The 23452-nt window shown below is 39.3% G+C and overlaps 1 protein-coding gene across 1 annotated transcript in view; it reads right to left on the bottom strand.

Moving 5' to 3' along the window:
- Nucleotides 1-23452, bottom strand: part of NLGN4X (neuroligin 4 X-linked) — a 293155-nt gene that overhangs the window by 215761 nt on the left and 53942 nt on the right. Inside the window, exon 4 of the mRNA XM_046672744.1 lies at nt 1745-2547. Coding sequence (XP_046528700.1) covers nt 1745-2216 — 472 coding nt within the window. The 5' untranslated portion in view covers nt 2217-2547. The remainder of the gene's footprint in view (nt 1-1744; nt 2548-23452) is intronic.

Below are 23452 nucleotides of genomic sequence, written 5' to 3'. Positions count from 1 at the left end.
TATGGTCCTGTCATCAAGGAAGCTATTGCTTTTTCTTCATAGGTGGTCTAATTTGGTCCGGCCTCTCATGGAGGGCAGCATCCTATTTGAAGTGCATTCACTGTTCATGAGGTTAGCTCTATAACGTCCCCAGCTGGTAGACATTAGCTCGTCAAATGTACTATGAAAGCAATTTTAAACCTTTATCCTGTTTTGTTTCTTTCCCCTCTCTTTCTGTCTTTCCTTCTTTATATTTTATATTTGAATAGCTCATTATGAGAAAGATCATGACCCAGGTGGCTTCTGAAATGAGAAGTCTAACTGGTTTTGGATGCGGTTATCCATCTTCTCGCATATGCACAAAGCAGCTACTCAGGGACTGTTCAGCACTGAGGCAGCTCAGCGCACTGCTGGCAAGTACAGTGGCCAAATGTCAGTTTAACTCCTTGAATCACATTCAGACCTACACTTTACAAGATAATTGTGTGATCTGTCGCCATAACGACAAGGGCCACATGCCAGAAGCTACAAATATAATGAAGCACGGTCTTTTAATCTCTTTCCCTGGGCATTCTTTGTGATTTCACTAACAGACAACCCCAGCTCGGTTTTCCATGACACTCTACTTAAACTACTTTCTAGCATTTATGTGGAGAAAGAACAATATGGCGGATGGGATACAATTTTGACGATCACTGAATAATGTGATCATGTATTTCAGACTTTCAGCCAGATCTCCCTGAAAAGGATTTTCTAAGGACTAAAGGGAAAAGAAAAAAAAAAGAAAGAAAGAAATTTCTCCATGAGAGTTACAAAGGACACACTTTAGTTTCTATAGTAGGTGAAGTCTATGATTCCTGCAAATTACTCCTTAAATTCCGGTAAGATTTCATTCTATGCTTCTCTTTCTCCTTGTCTAAAAATAGCCTATAGAAATGGTAAATGAGAAATGTGATATCATTGCAGCATAGCTTTAATCTGGTTAGTCTTTATAAAAGTTTTAATTTGAAATCTACATAAACAAGGAGATACCCCAATTTTAACAGCATTGTATTAATTAGTATTAACATTATTGTTTCTACAGATTTTCACTGTTGTGTTATCAAAAGGAAATAGGCTATTTTGTTAAAGCAAGCACATTATTTTCTAATGGAGCTAGAATCATGTGAGGACATACATGTGCCATTTGACTGCAGTGAATATTGGAAGAAAACAAGGTCCACATTTATGTTAACAACATGGATTCTAAACAACAAAATCCAACCACTTTATGAAATATTCCTTGCTTGTGCATTTAAAACAATGGGGGTTCCTTTCAAGACTCAAAAAAAGAGACTGCCAAACTCTTAAGACATTAAAGCAAAAGGAAGCATTCCTTATAATTTTCAGTTTGCTAACTTGATCATGACTATGTTCTTAATTCTGTTATTTTTCTATAGATTCATTCCTTTAGAGATGATTCAGGTATAGCATATAACACTACATGCTCGCACTGGGTATCATCTGCAAATAAACACTATAACAATGCTAAAAAGCCAATATATGACAATAATTCAGTCCTTAATTATAGTATTGTCCATCTACTAGATGCTCAGTAAATTCAAGTGGAGCAAATGATAAGTTATGGCAATAACCATATTCAGAATATGAAAAAAATAAATGGGTTATGGAAAATATCATGCACAGGTCATTATGAAACCATCTTGGCAAATCCCCCAGAGACTGAGCGAGCAGGTGTTGTTTTCTGTTTAAATAAAGTACTTACCATCCTCTGTGGGCACATAGATGTTTAAGTAAAGGCAGTCTTCATTTTGATCTTGCACATAGGTCATTAAAGTATCCAAATTAGCAGTAAACCATATGGGCAGCATGTCATGCAATAGAGACCTCTCATCCAGGTGTTGGGGGCACACGGCAGCAAACTGGGTGGCATTTCGAACCCCAGTCCACGAGGATGGGGGTTCTGGGGGCTGAAACCGTCTCTCTCCAGTGGGAGGCGAGGCATAAGGGACTCCCAAGTATTGCTCCACTGGACCCAAAATCTCATTGGGCAATGGTGTTCTTAGGCCCCGGATTTTGCCATAATTTGTGTTGACAACTGGATACTGTGCCTGGCTGTCAATGAGCGTGAACTTAATGGCAAGAGCAGTTATCCACAGCAGAACATTGGAGTTCAACATGACGCAGACCGGGGTGCAGAACAACGGAAGCCATAACAGTCTCTTGGGTCTCGACATTGTTCACTTCCACATTCGCAGGTGTCTATGGGACACAACTCCAAGCAAACAAAGCTGTGAAGAAAGCCCGTGAAGAGAGAGGGCTTTCAAGGGAGCAAAAGACCCAGGAGAGGCGATACACTTGCTAGGAAGCCTCTCAGATGGGTCAGAGACAGAGCCCAATGTTAAGAACAAACCTAGTGGTTTTCTTGGCAGCCCATTGCAAGAGTGCGGCCCTCCCTTAATCCTGGAACTGGATTCCAGCAAGAGCGAGGCTCCAGGAAGCAGAGACCATCCAACACCTCCCAAGGGAAACGATTCTTTATGCAAACTCCAAAGCAGAGCGGTCAGCCTAGTGGGAAAAGAAAGCAGACAAGGATAATGAAGCCAAGAGAACTGCCACCTAAGCCATTTGCTCTCTCTTCCACACAACCCTCATCATCACTCAATGAAATTCTTATTCACTGATGAATTTGTACAGCGGCTTCTCCATGTAGTAGAATCTAGCAAGAACATCACTTGTCTTAATTCTTGCTGTGTGCCAATCACCTGAAACAATGCCTGGCATTTGGGAAACACTCAACAAGTCTGTGTTGAATGAACAAACAAATCCCCAAATGTTACACACATTATCTCCCAATTTCACTATTATTTACAAGATTGGTCCATAGATAGATAGGTACTTCCAAATCACTGTTTCTCAGATGTTTAAGGAAATTGTCACTTTTTCCTAAAATGATATGCGTGAAGCTTGTTTTCTGGGACAGGGAAAATGGAAGCCTGTATTCAGGCCAATTGGCTTCATGACATGTGGATATTTATCATATAACACAAAAGGAACCTCACCTAATGGAAAGAGTGTAGACTATGGATACTAATCCTTCTTGAGCCACTCAATGGTACATATTTTTAGGCTGCATACATCATTGCCCTGAATCTCAGTTTCCTTGTAAAACACTGAACAAGATGGTGCATTTCAAGTACATGCTGTAGTGCTTGTCATATCAAGACATCATTCATAATTAAAAGTCTTGATACAGCTCTCCTGACTTTCATGTAAAGCATTGCATGCCTTCAAGGGTAAACCCTGCAGCCCATTTAAAAAGCTTATGGTACATTTGAGTCTGGGAGAATTCAACAGCTAAAGAGTCACCTCCTCAATTTGTCTTGACATAGATCCTACAACTCTTACTAGATAAATCGTTCCTCCCACGACAGTGAAGAATGTTGTGCATGAGTGAAAAGTATTGTAAATGATCCATTAGGGACAGAAAACATTTCAGTAGATACTGCAAGGAGCATACCTCTAAATACAGCATTTTTCAACTCGAAAATAGACAAGTGTGTTTGTAAGTACATTGCACATTATTCAGAGTATAACTGGATGAGAATATAATTATGCATTTCATTTTAGTGAACAGTTGAGCAGAATATGTCAAACAGCTAATTTTTTAAAAAATGAAGCATATCAGAGTCGGATCTACCATGGAGCTATACCAGCTTTGGGGGAAATTCTGTGGTCCGTGACATCTTGGGCCAAGTTAATCAGAGTTGAATGAAGATGCACGAAAAATCTGGATTGTGACATTGAAAGTGAAAAAGAGCATCACGTCAAATGGCTGATTTATGTATTTGCTTCTATCTTTGAATTCTACCATAGACAACATATGGATTTCTGCCACGCTGTGATCCAAGTTCTGAATAATTAAGAGACAGACAAGAACAAGAAAGAGGTGATGACATATTTGGAAGCTTCTGTCTTCCTGACAGCCTTTCTTCTTTTGAACCAGTATTAGTTCTCCTTTCTTGAGCCTTCCTCAGTGATAATAGGTGACACGATTAATTTCTGATTCTGACAGACTTGGGTCCTCGAATGCTTACTCTGCGAGCTGAGGGAAGCAAGTCGATCTCCCTGGGCTTTAGGTAAATGGTGTGTCATAGCTTCTCTATGGGGCTGTGGCAAGCAGGAAGTGAGGCAATATGCAAAGGTGCAGGGCAGAGAAAATACCCACTCAATAAATACAAAACACTGGGATTTTGAACCTGCTGAAAAACTCCCAGGTACAGGGCCAAAATGCACAGGCTCTGGAGTCAGCCCAGTGCTGGCACTGAGCAGGTCTAGAGGAAGTAATTTAAATTCTTTGAGCCTCCCTTTACTGATCTGTTTATCTGTGTGGGGATTAAATGAGATAGTCCACACAAAGCATTGCACAGTCCCTGGAATGCAGAGTTCAATAAAGTTAGAAGTCAGTTGGCGGATTTGTACCAGGGCTTACAGAGTCCACACTATGAGGAATTCTGGCCCACTCCATCAATGCTCCAACTCAGTGGGGATGAGAGTATCTGCAAGTCACATACACATTAAGACTGCCCAAGCGGGGTCCACCTAGACTTCATGCTTGAGTTGCATGATCAAGTCTCTCCTTTGTCTAGACCCACCTCCCTGCAAGCTTCTGAGGGGCAGAGAGGGATTGTGAGCCAGCAGAACCTAAGAGGAAGGGTCTGGGGGGCATCTGAGCACTTACTAGCTCCAGGTTAGGCATTTATAATACTCATAAGTTCAGAGTTATCTTATATATTTCCTTACTTTTTGAAATTTGGCTAATTTGCTCAAAAGTAATATAATCTAAAGCCCATGATTTCTCAACCTTGGCACCACAGACATTTTGGACCACATAGTTCTCTGTGGTGGGGCTGTCCTGTGCACTGTAGGATGTTTAGCAGCATCCCTGGCCTCCACCTATTAGATGCCAGGAGCACTCCTCTCCCAATTTGTTTTGTTTTGTTTTGGTGAGGAAGATTCGCTTTGAGCTAACATCTGTGCCAATCTTCCTCTATTTTGTATGCAGGAGGCCTCCACAGCATGCCTAATGGGTGGAGGAGGTCCGTGCCCAGGATCCGAACCTGTGAACCCAGGCTGCTGAAGTGGAGTGTGCGGAACTTTAACCATTCAGCCACAAGCCGGCTCCCTCTTCTCCCAGTTTTAACAATCAAAAATGTTTCCATAGGCCGGCCCGGTGGCCCACTGGTTAAGTTCACATGCTCTGCTTCGGCGGCCTGGGGTTCACCAGTTTGGATCCCAGGTACAGACCTACGCACCACTTGTCAAGCCATCCTGTGGCAGGCGTCCCACATATAAAGTAGAGGAAGATGGGCACGGATGTTAGCTCAGACCAGTCTTCCTCAGCAAAAAGAGGAGGATTGGCAACAGATGTTAGCTCAGGGCTAATCTTCTTTAAAAAAAAAAAAATGCTTCCAGACATTGCTAAATGACCTCAGGGGGCAAACTGACCCTAGGGTGAGAACCAGCGGTCTAAGTCAAGTATGAAATTACAGTGGCCACAAAAATAATTAAAGCACCTGTGGGCACATTTAAACATTATAATCAGTGGCACTCTATATGTGTTGTGTGTGTATATATATGTATGTATGCATATGCGTGCTCACGTCACATTCAAATACTTGACAAGTTTTAGCATTACAAGTAATGAAGATTTTGAAAATAAACCTATTAAATATGCATCATTATCATTTTAAAAATCACTATAAATTTAACCAACCAATATACCTGGAGACCAAAAAATAATAAAAGACTTCCCATGTAAACTTCACATACTGAAAAAGATTTCACAAGGGGTGAAAGGTTGTTATATATACATATAGCATAGGTATATCTTTAATATATATTATATGTAATCTATGTATTTATACATTACATATATTTAATATATATATTTAATTTTCCCAAAATACAAAGCAGATACTATAAAAATAACTCTCTGAATGAAAAATTTTAAGGAGAAAAAGTCAAAACCATAACTTTATTGAATACATACAATTTGGGAGTTAAGAAGGACTTTATAGTATGTTTTCTGTGCAAAGTTTGCACGAACAGTAATATCTCAGAGTGGCATTTCAACTTGATTTATGACTTGATTGGGTATTTTAGAATGGTTCTCCACAGGGCAGTCATTCTGTCTGAGGTTGTAATTAACACGAGGCTCAAACTACTCAGGCTTATCAGACTATAAACAAGTCAAAATAAAAATTGCAATACATATCTCCCCTAAGTGCACATCACTCAAATTGATATTGGTTTAATTTTAAAATATCTATTTAATTAAGGTGAGCCTGATGAAATTTATTTTGGTATTTTGGCCTCATAAGGAACAAAATCCCGTCTCCTGGGTGTTCACGGTCTCAGCTTTCTGTGGCTGAGAAACACATACATTGGAAGATAGAGAACTTTGTGGATGCATCTTAAAAAAAAAAAAAAGAGAGAGAGAGGATAAATGAGGTGGAACCACCCCTCCCCTAGTGTCGTTCTCAGCTACGTTGAAGGCCTGGGACTCACTGTGTATCTGCTGCCCAGGGACTGCTGACAACAAGAAGCACTCGGAAGATTCGCTTTCCTCTCACATTCTGAAGCATTGGGCAAACAGGAACAGCCCATCCTGATCCACACCCAAATTAATGAGCTTGCACAACAATCCCCCTACACTGTTTACCAGGAAAGCCTATAATAGCTATTCCCCAAACTCTGTGCAACCTGGAGACATCTCCGGTTTTCCTTTTCTTTTGTTTCTGGTGAGAACACCAATATTTTATGGTACCTAAGTGGAGTGTGGTTCATCTTTTGTCCTAGAACCCAGAACTCCACCCTGAGGTGGCACTGTGCACCTGTTATCTACATGCACAACCTCTGCTCTGTGCATGGGTGTATGGGCTTATCTCTCTCTCCCTCTCTCACACACAGCCCACCCCCTCAGTTCCTACCCAAGATTCACTTGATGCCAGCAATCAGCAAATTAGTATATTTTCATATATATTTTAATATTCTGGTCTTGACATTATCACCTAGATGAGCAAGGTTACAATCTATTGTCTTCTCTCAAATCTTAAAATGCTTTGCATATTCATATATGTAGATTCTATTAGTTCTAAAAATTGGATCCAATAAAAATCCGCTATTTTGAACCATGAAGCTTAGATGTAGATAAAATAATTGGAGAATAAAATAAAGATGCCAAATTTAGTATCTTCAAAGCGGTATTGTGCCCAGTGAGGGCTCGAGGCATGAACTCATTCACCTCCCTCACAATTTCTGTTCTGCCACTGAAGTTTACCAGGTCAGGAACACATCTGAGCCACAGTCGTAGGAACCGGAGTTTTCAAAAAGAGGCAGAACACAGAGTAAACCCAGGAGAAAGACTTAATGGCTTATATGTGGTCCCATCAAGATTGCTTGGATATAAAGATACTGCTATGATCAGGAATAAAGCATGGATTTTTCTAGAGCAAACTATGTGGATAACAGGACCCTACAGTGGCCACAGGAATAAGGCAACACCAAAACTTAGTCATGAGTGAGTAAGTATTTCATAAAGATCACTATTCTAGGGTATGGGAAGACAGTGAGAAGAAATTCCGAATTCTTGCCCACTAGGAGCTTACCTTCTCATGAAAGCATCCCTAACAACGGTGCTCCTTTCCTTATTCATCTTCTGCACAGCTCGAGTTAGCGCAAGGATTGGCACATTTTAAAAGCTCATTAAATGTTTGTCTTGGTGTGTCTAATTAAACTATTATCAAACACAATCTCCAAATCTAAATCAAATAACTTGCAAATATCTCCAGGGTTTGTGTGGACCTATCTCACCAAACTCAGTTGTATTTCTTCAGGTCAAACTGTCGTGTCTCCAAGAATATTGTCACTTACATTGTAGTGCTTCTAAAAACCTCATTTCTGAGCCCCTCAAACTGCCTCTATATTTTTGTTCCATATTTCAATAATTAGTACCATTATTTTTTTAGTTATTCAGGCTAAGTGCAAAGTCATCTTTGGTGGCTGTCCTTCCATGAGTCCATATACAGTAAGTCCTCAAATCTGCCAAGGGTTTTAACGTGGTACAAGAGGGTTGACCTCATTCACTTTGGTGAAATATAGAAGAGGTTGCAAGGGATTAGCAAAAACTCAAAAGACTAATGGTACCAAGTATTGAGCAAAGATGTGGAGTGACTAGAACACCCATGCCATGCTGTGGAAATTAGTGCTCATAGTAATTCAATTGGAAAGCAGTTTTGTGGAACACAGGAAAGTTGAGCATGCAGAAGACTTTGGTGCAGATACACACACACACTTGCACACACATGTATATGTGTGCGTGTACATATATGTGTGTGTACATATGTGTGCGTGTACATATACACACACACACACGCACGCACACACACACACACATACTATATAGTCTACATCTCTCCTATAGAGCTTCTTGAATATTTGTGTCAGGACATATGCACAGGAATTTCCATTTGTAGCCATAGTCAAAATAGCAAAAGAATTGAAATAACCCTGAAGTCCATTAATAGGAGAACAGATAAATAAATGTTGGCATATTAAAACAGAATACTACACAACAGTGAAAAATGAATAAACTATAGATACACATATCAAAATGGATAAATTTCAAAAATAAAAAGCAAGTCACGGAAGAACACATATGGTGTGATTTTATTAATATGTTATGTAAAACTAAACAGTCCATTGCTTGAGCTATACATGTGCTAAAATATAAAAGTATTTTAAAATATTTTTAAGAGCAAATTGTGGCATAATATCTGCCTCTGAGAGATGGGAGGGAAGCGACTCACATGGATACACAAAGATACTGGTAATGTTCTGTTTTGTAGTCTGGTAGTGGGTATGTTTGTTTAATTTTTGTTTTTAAGTATATATATATTTTGTGCGCACTTATGAGTATCATTCTTTTACAGTGCAAATTTTAATCAAGAGATGCAAGTCTATATAGGTTTGACTCAATAACTTTATTTTCCCATGCACTATCAAAACATCTTAGATTTAAAAATTGAAGGAAAAATATAAACTGCTCTCTCCAAGGTTATGTTAGAAGCCCAAGAGAAGGGGTTATCCCCCCATATACTCCATCAAAAGCAGCAGGTTCCCGACAGCATCGCTAAAACAGACAGTCAGGTCATCTAAGACTGCTACTGCCTTGGTCACTAATCAGCCAGGTGACCTTTGGCACATCACTTAGTGCCCAGGGCTTCAGCTCCCTGGACTGCACGATGAGGGCTTGGACGAAGTGACCTCTTCAGTTGCCTTCAGCCTGAGGATTCCCTGAGACCTCAGACTGCTATCCTCGGAACAGAGTGTACGTTAAATATGGAAGCCAGTGGGAACAGAAAATTCTCCAGTGCGGTGGGTAACCATAACTTAAGTGAGATAATTGGTACTGAAGAACACGAGAAGGCTTATTGTGTCAGAAGCAGGTAGAGTTAGTCTTATAGCCACATTCTTAAAAAATATATTTTTCAATTCCGCACAACCTGTATTAGCAGGCTACAAAAATGTAACCAGATTTTCATTTACCTGAATTCTACGTCAAGAATCAGAACGAATATTAATTGTCTATTTCCCAATATTCATTGATTCATTATAGTAATTGTACTATACAAATAACTCACTCCCTTATTCTCATATCTAACTATATGGAATGATTTCACAAGTGTTTGCACTTGAATTTTATATATATGTATATATATAATTGCATGTATATGTTTTTAAATACATATATGTCTACATCCAAACTAATAATATAATACGATGTATATATGTGTGTGCAGATCTCCAAACTGACCCACCGAAATATCAAGCTCCTTAGGTTCAGGAAGTATGCCTTCTCCATTCTCTGTATATCCCCACAGTGCCATATTCAATGCCCTTTGTGCTGTAGATAATCAATGAAACATGTTAAACATGATGCTGATTATCCATTTTCAGATAGATGGCTCCAAACACGAGCAATCTGAAGAAAAATAAGCTCAAATACACACTGATAGGCACCAAAACATTTACTCATCCATGCATTAAGCATCTGAGAGGCAGTATGGGGTAATGGTTGGGAATATGTCCTCTGGACTTGTACTGCTTAGATTCAAACGTTGAGTCTAACTTTAACTCCATCAGCTACCACAGAGAAGAGTGTAAACCATCAATGCCTCTATTTTCTTATCTATAAAATGGGCATAGTAACAGGATGTAACTCATGAATATTACTGCATGTGCTATTGTATGTGTGTGGGAGTATACACGTGTGTGAACACATACACATATACTTACATTGTGTATACACACACACAGGCATATGTATGTGTACATAAGCATATATAAATTTAGAACAAGAAGCATCCACCAAATAAATGTTAGCTGATTATAATTACTTACTGAGGTTCCACTAAATGCTTCCACTCTGAAATCCACTATGGTAAATATAAAGATACACCAACCAAATTCCCATCTAAATGTGGTCTACACTCTGGTTGATGAGGTAAAATCTGTATTTAAATTATCATAATTAGGCAAGCATGTGGTCCATTTTCTCCCATGCCCCGTCCTACTGTGGGACAGTGGGCTTGTGCAGGATGGGATTTGGGATGGAGTGTCTAAGAGATGTGTTTAAAATCTGAGATGTATAGAGAGATTCTACATATCTACAAAGGGGTTCTGTAAGATAGTAACCAAGGAGTTAAGCATTGAAATTCAGGAATGTGAATACAAGTTCACGAAGATTTATAGAGAGTGGGAAGGATGAGACCAGAAGGAAGACTCACATTATGTCACAATTACTTGCTAAATGTTTACATTCATTGCTAGACTATGAGCAATCTAAGGGCAAAGATCATGGGATGATTAATACTTGGAAAAGAGAAGGTCCTCAGCAAAGGTTATTAAACTGAAAGGGAAAGAAAAGATGCAGAAGGAAGTCAGAAGAAACTTGGATAGGTAAGACAGAAAAATTAGCAAGGCCATGTTTCATGATGTTCTCCTTAGCTCATCTCCTGTGGGCATCACGGTAAATCCCTACCTCCATCATCAGCTATATGCACATTCCCAACGTAAAATTCCTTTGGGCCCCATCTTACACCTTATGTTTTTGCCTATAAGAATTTCATCATGAAGAGAGACTCTTGGATTCCCTCTTTGACACAGCAGTAGAAGGTGTTAGAGTCTTTGGTGCTTCCAGTTTCAATGAAACCTAACTTAAAAGAAGGGTTCAGATCCAGATCTGAAGATATATTTGTCTGCATCTCTGAAAGCAAAGAACCCCAGATGCCAGGCCCTCTTAATACCATTAATCATAAAAGGCTTTCTCACAGCTGTATAAGGTGGGCAGAAATAATCTTGATCACCGAATGGAATATTTAAGAGAGAGGGGAAGTTGAGCAAGTTCTCCTGCAAAGGAAAACTGCCAGTTTGAGTGAAAAAAAGAGTGGTCCATTTACAAACAGTACAGTTTGACGTAGAGTTAGTACCTTAGAGGTGGTGGGACACCCTGCTTGATGGTGGGTCTGCAGATAGATGGTTGAACACTTGGACACTGTGAGGTCAGTAGTTTAGACAAGAAGAACTGTGTACTCCCAAGTGGGAGACAATGACAAGAACCATTTCAAACGATAACGGTAAGTCTCTGTGGGTCTTTTATAGGTAGTTTTGAAACTGCTGTTCAGTCTCTACTAATGAACTGTGCAATGTCCAAAATGGAGAACGTCTTCAGAACAGTTCCCAAGACACTACCCATGACCCAAGGAGAAGTTCAGTCTTACATAGCCCCAGTGGGAGTGCCCCACTTCTTCTCTGAAGCCTGTATCTTATTTTCCCATAGGATACTTCATCTCACAGGGAAGCCTGTTTCATCTCATATGGAAGACCCCGTGTTTCGGAAATTACTAACTCAGTGTAACATTCACCCTGACAGTTCACACTCCTCTCTCACATGTTTCTGATGGGGTAAGGTCACTGGAAATGACAAGGTGATGTGTAAGGTTCCGGGTTACTTAACAATTCTCTTTCCACACATTTTACCTCCTGAGCATGACCTCTGTACAAGCTCTCAGGAAAGGCAGGATTGGTCTTAGTCAGGAACCCCACCACTCCACCTATCCCCCAAAACGTTTTCTCTACATTCCCCCAAATGGGAATATTAATTCTTGAAAAACAGACTCTGCCCCAGTGATTGAGATACTTCAGAGAGCTTTCCTATCTTGGGATCAGAACCTAACTGAGTTGGACTTTCCATCTCTGGGAAATGACGGAGGCTTCCAAGATCTGGAAGAGAGGAAGGAGGCTCCTCTCGAAAGCCTTTGTGTGTCATATTAGCATGGGAACGGAGAAGAGAGGGGAGAGAAAGAGGTGCGAAAGGAAGGGTAAGGTTCAGGAAGGAAGGAAAGAAGGAGGAGTTTGAAGTCAAGAGACAGAATCTAGGTAAAGTCAGGAGTGTCTGCCAGGGTTCAAAGTCATCTCCTCATAGATCTACCCGCGAAGCCTTATGAACATTATAACAAGGCAAAATTCAGTGAAATGAAAAATGTATTTTCCCAACAAAGGCAGTAAATAGCATTCAATGATAATTGCTCTTGAGACTTTAAAGTTTTTTTTTTTTGTATTTCCAAGCAGATTTTTATTTAAAAAATTAAAATAGCTAGTAATTTCCATTATGAAAGTAACATATATCCATACTGTAAAGATTTTTTTTCTCCTCCTTCTTCTCCCCAAAGTCCCCCAGTACACAGCTGTATATTCTAGTTGTGAGTGCCTCTGGTTGTGCTGTGTGGGACACTGCTTCAGCATGGCCTGAGTGCCATGTCTGCGCCATGTCGGTGCCCAGGATCCGAATCAGCGAAGCCCCGGGCCGCCCAAGCAGAGTGCACCAACTTAACCACTTGGCCACGGGACCGGCCCCTTTAAAGATTTTTTTTTTTATTATTAATGTTATGATAGATTACAACCTTGTGAGATTTCAGTTGTACATTTTTGTTAGTCAAGTTGTGGGTACACCACTTCCCCCTCTGTGCCCTCCCCCCACCCCCCCTTTTCCCTGGTAACCACCCATCAGATCTCCTTATCAATATACTAACTTCCACCTATGAGTGGGGTCATATAGAGTTCGTCTTTCTCTGACTGGCTTATTTCGCTTAACATAATACCCTCGAGGTCCATCCACGTTGTTGTGAATGGGCCAATTTTGTCTTTTTTTATGGCTGAGTAGTATTCCATTGTGTATATATACCACATCTTCTTTATCCAATCATCAGTTTCTGGGCATGTAGGCTGGTTCCACGTCTTGGCTATTGTAAATAATGCTGCGATGAGCATAGGGGTGCAACGGACTCTTGAGATTTCTGATCTCAGGTTCTTAGGATAGATACCCAGTAATGGGATGGCTGGGTCATAGGGTATTTCTATTTTTAACTTTTTGAGAAATCTCCATACTGTTTTCCATAGTGGCTGTACCAGTTTGCATTCCCACCAACAGTGTATGAGGGTTCCTTTTTCTCCACATCCTCTCCAATATTTGTCACTCTTGGTTTTGGATGTTTTTGCCAATCTAACGGGTGTAAGGTGATATCTTAGTGTAGTTTTGATTTGCATTTCCCTGATGATTAGCGATGATGAACATCTTTTCATGTGTCTATTGGCCATATTCATATCTTCTTTTGAGAAATGTCTGTTCATGTCCTCTGCCCATTTTTTGATCGGGTTGTTTGTTTTTTTGTTGCTAATCAGTGTGAGTTCTTTGTATATTATGGAGATTAACCCTTTGTCAGATAAGTGGCTTGTAAATATTTTTTCCCAATTAGTGAGCTTTTTTTTTGTTTCAATCCTGTTTTCCCTTGCCTTGAAGAAGCTCTTTAGTCTGATGAAGTCCCATTTGTTTATTCTTTCTATTGTTTCCCTCAAGTGAGGAGTTACAGTGTCCGAAAAGATTCTTTTGAAACTGATGTCAAAGAGTGTACTGCCTATATTCTCTTCCAAAAGACTTATTGTCTCAGGCCTAATCTTTAGGTCTTTGATCCATTTTGAGTTTATTTTGGTGTGTGGTGAGACTTTAAAGTTTTTTAAATAAACATGATATGAAGATTTAATTCTTGCCTTACTTACTAGGAATATTTCTTTCTTTTTTGACACAAAAAATTCTCATAGTCTGTCCTCTATATTGGGACCTAATTATTTTTACATACTGCACCTTGGGCAGAATTCCTACCTACACGTGCAGGTTTTAAAAATAAAATCTGAATAAAATAAATAAATAACTCTTTCCTCTACCTAGTTCCAAATTCAGAAGTTCTCTCCCCAGAGTCAATGACCCCTACTCCCACCCAGATGTCCTTTAACAGAACCCATGAGTTCCATAAACTAGAATAGACAAGAAAGATTGCTTCTTTGTTTTCACTAAACATGAACTGAAATTTAGTATCTGCTTCAATTATGAATGTAGGCATAACACACACACACACACACACACACACACACATATTCAGTAATATTAGAAATCTCTGCAACTTTTCCTCCAGTGGAAATCACATACATTTTTATATTCAATTAATGTGATTGCAGATACTTCAAATTACTGTTTATACTCATCACTACTTTGCAGTTGTGACTCTTACGAGCCTCCTAACTAGATCTGATTATTTAATACACAATAAAGAAACACCAATGTTACTATGGCACATTTAAAAAATATCTTGATAACTATTCCAACAAAACTAGTTTTCTTTTACGCTTATCTTACTTTATTACTTACGCATATTCTTTTTTAGAAAGGGTATATATTTTCAGCAAACTGACAAAGGGGTCTGACACACATGCACCAAGCATGCATGGCTAAGAACCCTTGACTAATTGCCAAACTGTTGATACCACCTGTATTTCCACCTATCATGACCTGGCAGGTAGAGCAAAAGTGGCAGGACAGTTTTCTGCCTGTGGGTAAGGAGGACGTGATGCTGGGTAAATGAAGACCACCTATTCAACTATCTTGCACAAGGCTTCTCTGGCACTTCTTCCCTCCCTTTGGAAGATCTGCCCTTAGCTTAAGTATTCCTTGAGAACGAATGGCCCTTGCCTCCACCTGGAGGTCTTGCTTTGCTCTGGTCAGACCCTTGCAGGTCTGGGAAATCTTCCTGGGCATCACTTTCCAGAAACCTTTGGTGGCACCTGAGAGCACCCCAACTTGGCTTCCCTACAGGCCAAACCTGCGCCCACAACAAGTGACTCATAGGAACATTGGGGCTTCTCTTATACAGGAAATTAAATATCTGTCTATGCCACTTGCCTACAGAAGGGGTAGAGGGCTCATCTCCAAGACCAGGGCACCTCCAACCTCTGGAATGATTCCAGTAAAGACATGGTCCTTCTCTCTCTGAACCACGGCCACTTAAATTTCAAACCTAAAACTTGACAATAAAGGAGCGTCAAATAGTAACATATCTTTCTAATCATAGATACACAGAAAACTATAGCTAATGTAAATTTCTATTTGAAATACCACAAATTAATGGAGGAAGGGAACATGACAGAAGAAGCAAAGTGAATTAATTCGCCATTGTATGCTGTGTGTCCAGAGGGATTCTGTGCTCATTAAAGCTTGGAGAAGACTTTCAGGGCTGAAGAGAATCTATGCAGGCACGCATCACCCCCTCCTTCTCCGTTCCCACCCTAGCTATGCCCCACATTCCATTTGTAAGACTTCAAATTACTCAAAACGCTCAAAGTTACATAATTTCTGGAGTATTTCATACCAAATTGCCAAATCCTGAAACTCTAAAAGGGTAGGTCTATCACGTGCCTCTCTTCTGACTTGTAACCTGTATCATATCCCTTCTGAATCTCAAAACTGCCTCTAGCTTTTTAAAAAATATATGTGTGAGAAGATTTCTTTCTCCCAGTCATCTCTTTCTGTACAGGTAAGTATATAAAAAGGTGGATCTTTTTTTCCCTACAGTAATCCAATGTCACAGATTTTCTGCAATTAATGCTTTCCCTGGCTATTTTCAGACCTCCTATTAAGAGCTATTCTTTTACTCTGGCCTATTCCTCCTAAACCAATTACACCCAATTAAATCCTCTGCCACGATTGTTCTATTCCCCACATATTTAATTATCCCTTAACAAGTCTCTGTAACTGCAAGTTCTTTTCAATTGGCCCACCCCAGCTGGTGTCACTGAGAGGATGTGATATACACATATATAAAATCTTGATGTTAAATTATCATCTGGCAAATTCCCCTGCATGGAAATCTACCAACAGGAAGGGTGCCATTTTAAGACTAAGTTCTTAATGCAACTTCAAATACTGGAGCACCATGGGCTGATTGCATCAAGGTTTTAAAACAACAAATACAAAACAATTTGCCTCTATGAAGTATGTCCTTCAAATTAATTAGGTCATTAAGAAAACATACAGAATTTATGGCAGCCCAGATATCTGGCTTCAGTATTTATTAGCAAATAAACTTCACTTGTGTGTGTGTGTGTGTGTGTGTGTGTGTGTGTGTGTGTCTGTGTACCTGTTTCTCCATGATGTTTACAGACTAGATTAAAATTACAAGCCCCCTTCTAATGAAGCCGTTTTGATGTTTAATTTTATTTCAAAAATTAACAGCTTGTAGAAATACACTAAAGAACATCAAAAATTCATTAGCTTTAAGTATATTCTAAAAGAGTAAATTTAAGAAGCCCAAACTCATAATAGGTAAAGAAAAATCAAATGAGGCAGGATGGAGACATGGCTCTGCATCAGAGGAGCCCTTCACATGGAAATTGGCTGGGTTTCCAGATGATGGCAAGGGACCTCAAGGCAGGACAGAGCACAGGCATCTCCAAGAGATATGGGAACAAATGAATAAGTTCTACTGACATCAATCATCAGAAAATAGATTCAAGGATAAGATCATGTCATATAGCCAGCTCTGAATGACAGCACTGCATGGATTTAATGAGTTTGCTTCTCCTAGGATAAAAATGAGTCCACAAAAACGAATGCCTTTGTAAGCCACTGGCTTCTCGTTGAATAACATAGGGACCTACACCCTCTCTGATGTTTCTTAGAAGGTGCATTGAAGAAAGATAGACTATGCTAGCCACAAAAGATAAAGTGTTCTACTGATAATGACCCGTGTTTACTGGTAGGAACTCAATCCTCCTCACTGCAGAAGCTTGGGGAAGGCCAGGTTATAATGAAAGAACATTTGGCTTCAATACAAGCATCCTTGACCACTGAACAAATCTCTAGAGCCAGTAAAGATCTCCCTGGCCTTTGAGTTAAAGGACCTCATGGAATTAGACCAGTGGGATGCATGGAGCTCCTCCAAGGAGCCACTTAGGATGAATGCCAGGGAAATGCAAACTGAGAAAAGTATATTTAATTCAACCTCATGTGCAGTTACAGAAACAGGAGAAAGTGGAACAATTAAATTGGAATGGCACCGTTGACCACACACAATGGGCATCTCGTAGGAGAGACAAAGCACTCTGAAATGAGAACATTCTGTCACTTTGGTTAAAAGAAAAAAAGTAAAACAACCAGATAATGGAAAGCTTTTTGAGAGAAGTATTAGGTCATTTTTAAGTGATTATAGCCTTTCTATAAAAAACATATCAGATAATAAAAAAAACAAGTGAATGATGAAGTTTGCTCTGTCTGCATCCTTATGTATCCTTTAATGGACAGCACTATATCTAGGTGAAGGGAACACCGGATGAGATTTTAAATCAAAGCAATAATCTGTGCTACTGTACATCCGTGCTTTTCAAATTCTGCTGCATATTAGAATCCTTGGGGAGAACTGAAAAAGTCTCCCTGCCCAGGCTGCCCTGCAGACCAAGTCCAGCAGAATCTCTGGGGCAACAAGGCACAGGTCAACATTGGTGAAATTCTCCAGGGGATTCCAATGGGCAGCAAATTCGCAAACCGGTGCTTTAGAGGGAGGTACTCACCCACACACACTATGAAATTCGGGCTTTACCTTTTTCTTTCTTTTACAAAAATTTTGTTTCAACACAGAAAGACTAACATGAAATCTTAAAAGCCAAACTACAAGTATTATTTAAATAGTAACAATAACATCAAACAGCAAATTCCCGCCCCAAGACACACTTCCTCGCCCCATGACCATGCTTGCCTCCAGGGGCAAACACGTTTAGGTCTCTTAGCTTTTCCTCTCAAAATATGCTCCATTATGGTTCTAAACAATATTTTATGCTACTTTTCCTTGATACATTGTTTTTAGATATTATCTAGAAATTATCTGTAGGCAACCACTTCCATGTTGGCCTCTTCACTCCTCTTCCCAATAGAGTTACAACACTATTTTAGTTATATCACTGTTTGGTGTTAACTTTACTGTAACCGTGCAATTAATGGTCACTCTTAAACCAAGCTTTGTACTCTAAGATGTAAAATCTCCTCACTTGAATAATCCATTTTATCTGGAGACAATAACAGCCTCAGATTTTCATTTTCATGCTTTCGCCATATCTATTGTTCAATTTTTCTTTCTTTCTTTTTTTTTTTAGTGAGGAAGATTCACCCTGAGCTAACATCCATTGCCAATCTTCCTCTTTTTGCTGGAAGAAGATTAGCCCTGAGTTAACATCTGTGCCAATCTTTCTCTATTTTGTATGTCAGCATGGCTGACAAGTAGTGTAGGTTTGGTGCCCAGGATCTGAACCCATGAAACCCTGGACACTGAAGGATCTCACTGAACTTAACCACCATGCCATGGGGATAGCTCCCTTCAATTTTTCTAAGAGCTCCAACAGAACTAAAACCCATCTCAAGTACTATTTCCAACGAGATCAAATGTCTCATTTCTTTTTCTTTTATTTTTTCTTTGACGTCTCTCTCACATCCTTTCTGCTTCAGTCTGTTGTTTCCAGCACTCATCTGGGACCCAATTCCTCCAGCTATTTTCCATTAACTCCATTGTTTCTTGGAAACCATGTCTTTCCATTCATTATTCTTCTTCTATTTGAAGAAACACATAATCACACAGTTTTCTGAGAAAGGGTGTAAAAAAGTAAATGTTTGGAGACCCTGTATGAGTGGAAAGTTTTTTACTCTGACCTCACATTGATAGTTAGGTTCAGAATAGACTTCTATGTTGTCAATCAGCTTTCCTTAGAATTGTGAAAAGTTTTCTCTGTCTTCCAATCTGTGGTAAAGAATTTGAAGGCATTCAAACTCTTGATTATTTATGGGTTATTCTCTTTTTTTCTTTGCCCCTCCAACCACTCTGAGGATCCTAAGCTTTTAGGACCTTCTCTATATAGCTGCTGTTCTGAAATTTCTTAACAGTGTGCTTGGGAGTGAGTTTCATTTTATTCAGGTGCTGAGCATCCAATGTGCCGCGTGAACCTGGAAACAGGTCTTTCAATACTGGGGAAAAAATTATTTGTATGTCATTTCTGCCTCTTATTCTATGTCATCCTTTTTTGTAAGCACCACTTGGACAATTAATTCCTAGATTGAGCCTCAATTTTCTTTCTTCCCTTTTCTTTTTTCCATCTCTCTCTCTCATCAGGCTTTATCCATAGGAAATATCCTCATATTTATCTTTCAATATAATTTTTAAAAACATGGCTATGTTACTTTTTCATAGGATACCCATTTTTTAAAGGATTACTATTTTGGCCTATCTCCCACAAGTAATAGATTAGAGATTTCTTATTCATGTTTTCTAGTTGGTGTCATGTGTGTTTCCTCCAGATAACTGCTTCTCCATTGTTTGGATTTTTCAGACTTTATTATTGGCAGCTTCCCTAGAATGTGTAGGATGTTAGGCTATCTTTTCTCATTTGAGAATAAGCTCTGTGTGGGTAGGCAAGTGTCCTCAGCAGGTGGACTTTTGTATAGTGAAAAGCAATGTACTTACAAGCTTCAAATGCCATTTATTGAATACTTGTCACTGACAGTTCAGTTTCCCCATGAAAAGGAGCCTTCAAAACCTGTTTATATAAGTTCTATGGCTTTCAGCTTGGGAGGAGGAGGAGGAGAGGAGGAGCTGACATGTCGCTAGTAGACAAAATGTATGTAATACCCTAGTTATTTAGTGTGGGCACTCAGTCCTCACTCCACTGATCCTCAAGTCCCTGGGTCGTTCTCTCCAGGGTGAAATTCTTCCAAAATAAACTTCTTCTGTTTCCTGGGGAGTAGGAGGAAGGACAGTACTTTCCCACATAAGACGGAAACCTGTCATCTAACAGAAGTTCGATTGAGCTTAGTTTTGAAAGAGGTAAAAAGATAAATGACTGTGTTCAATCCAACCTGGATAAAGAGGAACGTCAAATTCTCCACCATCCAGGAAATAATTTATTTTTCTTACTCTGAGAAAAATAGCACTACATGTAATACAAGGACCTGCATTAAAGGATAAGTTATGGAGAGAAATGGTAAGGTAGCATAAAATTGTGTAGTATAATATCACCTTCAAGTGGAGAGAACACTCTCCATGAAATATAATTCATTATGTTGAATTAAATGCTTTCCAAAGTCATTTAATAAATAGCTAGATCTCATATTTTTCACGTACTATTTCATTCTTTCCTCTCACATTTCAAATCAAAAAGCATTTATTTTTGGGGTTTTTTTTTTCATTTTTATCTGGCAAAGATGCATCTAATACAGTTGAATAAAAACAATTTTTAAATAAGTAAGAAATAGGACTAAAAGTGGAAACTTACAGAAAAAAATAAGATGCAATCAGCAGTGAGGGCAAGTATGTGGAATGCAAGACAAAACATATTTGCCAACGTTAAGCACTAAACTTTCCTCAATTCACTTTCTCACTTTCGTCCATCTTTGTCATCCAATCTACTCAAGACCACAAGCTGTGTCTCTCCTGTCCATCAAATTTCTGAGGGGCTCATAACAGTCATTAGTGTTTCTACTCTGGCCAGGGGTCCCTAATCTAAAACTGAGTAGGAATCTCATTTCTATCTTTAGAGAGTAGAACATCCAATGGAACTGACTGCTTTCAGGTCTCCCAACAAGCTCTCGTAATTAAAGCCATTGAATATGTCAATACGCTACCTGGGTTGATAACTTAGAAGTATGCTGTCCCCAAAATTCAATGTAAGAAAAGAATAAACATTGTTAGCATAGTCATTGGCATTTTCCCACCTACAATCATCTTGTTGAGATGGTGACAAAACTGAAATTAAGCCTGGTTGGGAAACAGCACGTATGTTAAGTTACCCTGCTTCTCTCTCTTAATTTCTGTAGGGTGGGAGACACAAAGATGACTCTGAAAAGTCTAGAAGAAAAACTATTAAATATAGTTGCCTATCAAAGCAGAAGGATGCATTACAGCTATTTTGCAACAACACCAGACATTATATTTATTCAGAATTACACACATTCCCATGCCTTTAGTCGTTGATGCAAAATATATCAGCAATATATGACAATTTCCGTATCCTCAACTTGCAAAGAAAAACTCAACAGCTTATCTAAAGAGTACTGTAGGATTAACTTTCTAATTTTAGGATTAGATATACAAAAAATTAAATCTCATATATTTTCCCCAGAAGAGACACTTACACAGGGAAAGGATGCAAAGATGAGGAAAACATTTACATTTAGAGAAAAGAAGAGAGGTGACAGGGGAGCAGATGTAATTTTCTGTAACATTGAAGATATATTACATTTGTCTAGTTCTTTAAACCTTTAAAGGTAGAGACGTGCTGGGGCTGGCCCCGTGGCCGAGTGGTTAAGTTTGCGCGCTCCGCTGCAGGCGGCCCAGTGTTTCGTTGGTTCGAATCCTGGGCGCCGACATGGCACTGCTCATCAGACCACGCTGAGGCAGCGTCCCACATGCCACAACTAGAAGAACCCACAATGAAGAATACACAACTATGTACCGGGGGGCTTTGGGGAGAAAAAGGAAAAAATAAAAAATCTTAATAAGAAAAAAAAAAAAGAGAACTCTATTTCCATTTAAAGGTAGAGATGTGCTCCTCAGGCGCGTGTGTTTCATGAATGTTGATGTCAATAAGTTTGTGTTGCCTCCCATACCGTCTGTACCCAAAGAACTGGGGTCAGTCGGCTGGTCTGCAGAGAACTGGGCACTTCCATATACCTCCTCCCCTTTGGTTGTTTTCTATGTTAGAAATGCTATCCTAAAAATAGGTCTGATTAATCCCTTTGGCAAACACGTTGCTACTGTCTTTGGAAGAATAATTTTGCTAAGTGTGTTCTCATTCCCAATGAATATAACTGTTTTAGGATTCAAGAAAAAAAGTAGCTTCTTCTCTTTTACAGGACGTGATAAATAAAGTATGCTCTCAGCAATTGCACTCCTTGATATTTATCCCAAAGAGTTGAAAACTTGTGTCCACACAAAAACCTGCACATGGATGTTTATAGCAGCTTTATTCATCATTGCCAAAACTCGGAAGCAACCAAAAGGCCCTTCAGTAGGTGAATGGATAAATAAACTGTGGTACATCCAGACAATGGAATATTATTCAGTGCTAAAAAGAAAAGAGCTATGAGCCATTAAGACATAGAGGAACCTCAAATGCATATGACTAAATGAAAGAAACCAGTCTGAAAAGACTACATACTGTATGATTTCAACTCTATGACATTCTGCAAAGGGCAAAACCAGGAAGAAAGTAGAGAGATGGGTGGCTTCCAGGAGTTGGAGGGGAGGAAGGATGAACAGGTAGAACACGGAGGAAATTTAGGGCAGTGAAAACACTCTGTATGATGCTATAATGATGGATACGTGTCATTATACATCCGTCCAAACCCATAAAAAGTACAACACTGAGAGTGAACCCTAACGTAAACTAGGGACTTTGTCAATGTAGATTCATCCTTGGTAAAAGATGTACCCTCTGGTGGGGATGTTGATAATGGGGGAGGCAGTGCACGCGTGGGGCAGGGGGTGTATGAGAACTCTGTACTTTCCCCCCAATTTTGCTGTGAACTTAAAACTGCTCTTAAAAAAAGGGTTAATTTAAAAAGAAACTATCATATAATTACAAAAAATATTTTTTAAATAAAAAAAAGCATTTATGTCCCCCAGAAATCAGCATTATTTTGGAGGCATTAATTACATGGCAACAGAGTTCCAAGCTGAACACATGGTTTTCTCCACAAAGCCATCGCATGAGAGCAACACCACTTTACTCATTTCGCAGAGAAGAAAATGGATAGTCCAAGAAGTTAAGACCTGTCCAAGGAGACAGTAGTCACACCATTTTATTTTTTCTAAATCCTGTGCTCTTAACCACTAGGATATACACTCTTTCCAGTATTATGGTATACCACATAGTGGAGCTGAAATGATTGAACAATATAATCCCTCAGTGTTAATTGAGCTTTAAATTTTCTGCTGCCTCTGAGCACTCTTTTCAGTTAAAGGATATTTGGCAGCATTAATAT

Source organism: Equus quagga, chromosome 10 (genome assembly GCF_021613505.1).
Source record: "Equus quagga isolate Etosha38 chromosome 10, UCLA_HA_Equagga_1.0, whole genome shotgun sequence".
Taxonomy (NCBI): Eukaryota; Metazoa; Chordata; class Mammalia; order Perissodactyla; family Equidae; genus Equus; species Equus quagga.
The sequence above is the reverse complement of the archived record's forward strand: the minus strand, read 5'-3'. Positions and strand labels throughout refer to the sequence as shown.